The 4,107-nt window shown below is 39.3% G+C and overlaps 1 protein-coding gene across 1 annotated transcript; it reads right to left on the reverse strand.

The window, feature by feature from the left end:
* Positions 1-1,226: 1,226 nt before the first annotated feature.
* LOC149139497 (uncharacterized) lies at positions 1,227-3,357 on the reverse strand. The gene is made up of 2 exons (XM_089450742.1): positions 1,601-3,357; positions 1,227-1,545 (listed from the first exon to the last, which is right to left on the reverse strand). The coding sequence occupies exons 1-2, from the start codon at positions 3,355-3,357 to the stop codon at positions 1,227-1,229; spliced, it is 2,076 nt and encodes a 691-aa protein (XP_089306868.1).
* Between the last annotated feature and the right edge of the window lie 750 nt (positions 3,358-4,107).

Below are 4,107 nucleotides of genomic sequence, written 5' to 3' on the forward strand. Positions count from 1 at the left end.
ATTAGCTATTCACTAGTGGAATCTGTGGAGGAAAGTGACTGTAATCTATGAAAAATGACCTTGGTTTCCATAGAGCAGACCGTGAGCTTAAGTTGATTGCAGATTCCTCGAATCTTCGGAAGTCAGATGGACATGGGGGCGTTCAAAAAATTGAAGACCCTGAGTTTAAGTGGATTGCAGATTCCTCTAATATTCGGAAATCGGATGGACATGGGGACATTCAAAAAATTGACCGCGCCATGTCCGTCTGATCCCGAATATTCAGGGAATCTGCAATCAACTTAAAAATGCCCTGTAGTAGATACCTTTCGTGGTTTTTGGTTTTCTGGAAGTTATCATGCGATGAAAGAGTTCTGCGACATTTCTTGGAAAGCCGCGGTACTGTAAGTATTGTCCCTAGGTATCATAGATTTCAGAAATTTATCTATGAAGGAAGGTATGGTAGGTGAATTTTTTTCTTTTCATATTGTTAAATTATTTTATATTTTGGAAGTTTATTAGTGTGAAATAGGGTGCGATGATAGCGAAATAGGATGAGATGATAGTTTTTATTATTTAAAATCGGTGTTGTTATTGAGGTCATAATTTTGTTAGGAAAATTATTTTTGGCTTTAATTTATCTTTTATTTTTTCAGAGAAATCAAATTATAAGAGTGTTTAAATTGTTTTTTATAGTAGAAATGGATTTAGCACCATCCAAAATTTATGAACACCTAAATTTTTAAAACTTCACAATTGTAATCTAGATTTCCCAAATCTTTTACCAAATTTTAGTCAAAATCTTAACCATATTTCTAATATTTTCCATATAAAATTGTGACCATGTTAGACTAGGCTTTTAAATAATATTTCTAATACAAATCCATTTATCCCCTAAAAGAAATTCTTAAAATACTTAAATTATGTCTAACACGTCATGACTACATTTCAAACCAATATATATATATATACTTTTTTTTTCAGAGAAAAAAACATCATAGCTTTATATTAAGAGTATATAAAGATCTTGAATACATAAATCAGAATTGACTGATTTGGCTTGGATGCCCAGACCTCTGCATAATGATGCAAAACCAATTCCCATACCAGCAGATAATGTCTATCATCATTTACAAAACCAGGACAGATGAGCACATGAGAAAGAACCGAGACAATATATATACATCTCCCGGATCATGGAGATGTGACAAAACTTTACAGAGCTGTTCCAAAAAGGAATATTCCATTCAAAAAACAAATAAGAAGAGAGCAGCAACGTCCTGCCTATATGAAAAGGAACCAAAAACACAAGAAAGAGTGACAATCTGAAGGCAGAGACCGCTTGCAGCATCACAACCCACGGCATCAAATGGGATCATATGTTGTTGCAGAAAGATATTAATGATAGGAATCATGGCAAGCCAGAATACGCTGAAGAATAGCCTGGAGAGGCTCCTTAGAGTCTTGGAATATGTGCGCATTCCTCCAGTTCCACAGGTACCAACAAGTGATAATGAACAGCGATCTCCAAGAGGTGGATTGTCTACTCCACCAGAGAAAACCTTCCTGAACAGAAGAAAAAAAGATGTGAGGGAAAACAAAATATGTAGACAATTCATACCAGATTGTGAGGGACGTAGGGCACTGAAAGAACATGTGCAAATTTGTTTCCGAGGCATTGTGGCACATGGAGCATCTACTTGGACCCTGCCAACTTTTCCTTTGTAGAGTCTCCCATGAAAGATTTTTGTTCCGAAATAGCAACCAGGAGAAGGTGATCATCTTCATCGGGCATGCAACTTTCCAAAAACATAGAGGAAAAAGAGGAGGAGGATTTCCGGCAACAACAGAAATCATGTCAGCGTAAATATTCTTGACGCTCACAGGTTTATGGATTGACCATACCAGACTATCATTAGTGCCTGAGCGGGAGATCCCCAAGCATTCAAGACTCGCTTTTACCCTCAGCCATAGAGGAAGCGTCTGACGAGGCAAATGAAGCTCCTCCCCATCCTTCCAAATCGGAGAGGCTCCAGACCATCCCTTAATCAACTTGTCCCACGTGAAGATCCCCAGCCTATGAAAATCATATAACAGTGGATGAGGAAATGTGAACCCCCGGCCAGATAAGATAGAGTCAAAAGCAATAAATATGTTAGATCCTGAATATAAAGTCCAGCAAAGTTTTTCCATGAAAAAAGGGTGGACTTTTCGCAGGCTTTTCCAAATCATCGAGCCGCTTCTGGTGCCAAGGATCCGCTTCCTGTACCAAAAGTCTACAGACTTACCCTTCAGGTATTTAGACTTTACAAGACTACTCCACAGACCATCCCCATATATTCCTCTGTAGAGAGACTTACAGAGAAGAGCGTTACCAAAGGAACGGATGTTTTTCAAGCCCCATCCACCCATACGTTTTGGAACAGAGATGGAGGCCATCTTTACGAGATGTATTTTACACTGATATGCATGACCTCCCCACAGAAAGTTAGCAATCAACCTGTACATCTGCTTAATAATATTGCTGGGAAGGTAGAAAATGTGAGCCCAGTAGACTGATAGTTGACAGAGGACAGATTGAGCTAAAATAAGTCTGCCAGCAAGTGAGAGAAATTTATATTCCCATTGTGCAATCTTCTTGTAAAACCTATCCAGCAGCCATTGCCAATCCTTAATAGTATATCCTTTAGCCTTTAAAGAGAAATCGAGGTATTTGAATCCCTGATGTAATGAATATGGAGCTATGCCCAACAGGTCTGAAATCCATTGAACAATATCCAACTTGACATCATTATGAAACAAGAAGGATTTTTCCTTGTTTATAAACAGGCCTGTAGCCTTCTGGAATCTTGAGAGAATGTCATATATGCAAGCCCAGGAGGCCCTACAGAGAATAGCAAAGATGAGAACATTGTCAACAAAAAGATTATGTGAGATGGAGATATTCTTACAGATCTTAACCGGAAGACATCTCTTGTCTGCAACAGCTTTGTTAATCTGAAGACTAAGAGAGTTCATCACCAGAATGAAGAGTAATGGAGAAAGGGGACATCCCTGCCAAAGTCCCCTCTGTGCTTGAAAAAAGACCGAAGGGATTCCATTCACAATCACCGAATATTTTACATTCTCCACACAAGACATGACCCAATTAACACCTTGGGACTTAAGACCAATCTTTGCTAGCAGAATTCTCAAAAAGCCCCAATCGACACAATCATATGCTTTTTGCAAGTCTATCTTGAGTATTGCCGCATCCACATTCTTTGATATCATTTTAAAAAGGCTTTCTTGTGTCATGGCAACGGCATCCAAGATGAATTTGCCCTTTAAAAAAGCATGCTGGTCTCTGGTAATAAAGGGGCTCAAAAGAGGCTTCATTCTCTCTCAACAATTTTTGAAATGATTTTGAACATGATGTTACATAAAGAGATTGGCCGAAAATCCTGAAAGGATTCAGTCCTGTGCTTCTTTGGAATAAGCGCAATGAATGTTGAGGTAGTAGCTGAGTGAATGTTTCCAGCCATCCGGGAAGCATCTACCATGCGCAGCAAATCCAACTTGAAGAGGTCAAAGAAATGAAGAAAAAATTCTATTGGCCAGCCGTCAGGCCCCGGGCTTTTATCCTTCTTGAAGGATTTCATGGCCTTAAGAAGTTCATCTTCAGAGATGGGTTTAATGAAGTCTTCATTTGCAGCATCATTAAACATTTCAGGCACATGCTCAACACCCCAAAGGGCGTCCTGGAATATAACCTCCCTTCTTCTGTATTGGTCTTGGAAATACCGCACTGCCTCCGACGAAATCTGATCCTGAGATATGAGGATGTTCCCCTGATCATCTCTAATGCTCCAGATAGAATTTTTTTCCCTTCTAGCACTAGCGAATTTGTGGAAGAACTTTGTGTTCCTGTCTCCTGCTTTTAACCAGATGGCTCTGCTCTTGAGACGCCATGACTCCTCCTCTTTTAGGAGAATCATATTTTTCCTTTTTTCCAGCTTTCTGATCGTGTTTTTCATATCAAAAGAAAGGAAATTGGGGTCAGACAGCTCCCAAAGGGAGTCCAGTTCCTTACGGATGCTGTTCAGTTCCTCTTTATCCGACTTCTTCTTATTTTTTTGCCATTCTTTC

The sequence above is a fragment of the Pinus tabuliformis genome, chromosome X, assembly GCF_031772625.1.
Source record: "Pinus tabuliformis cultivar Carrire ecotype Pingquan chromosome X, CPIR1, whole genome shotgun sequence".
Taxonomy (NCBI): domain Eukaryota; kingdom Viridiplantae; phylum Streptophyta; class Pinopsida; order Pinales; family Pinaceae; genus Pinus; species Pinus tabuliformis.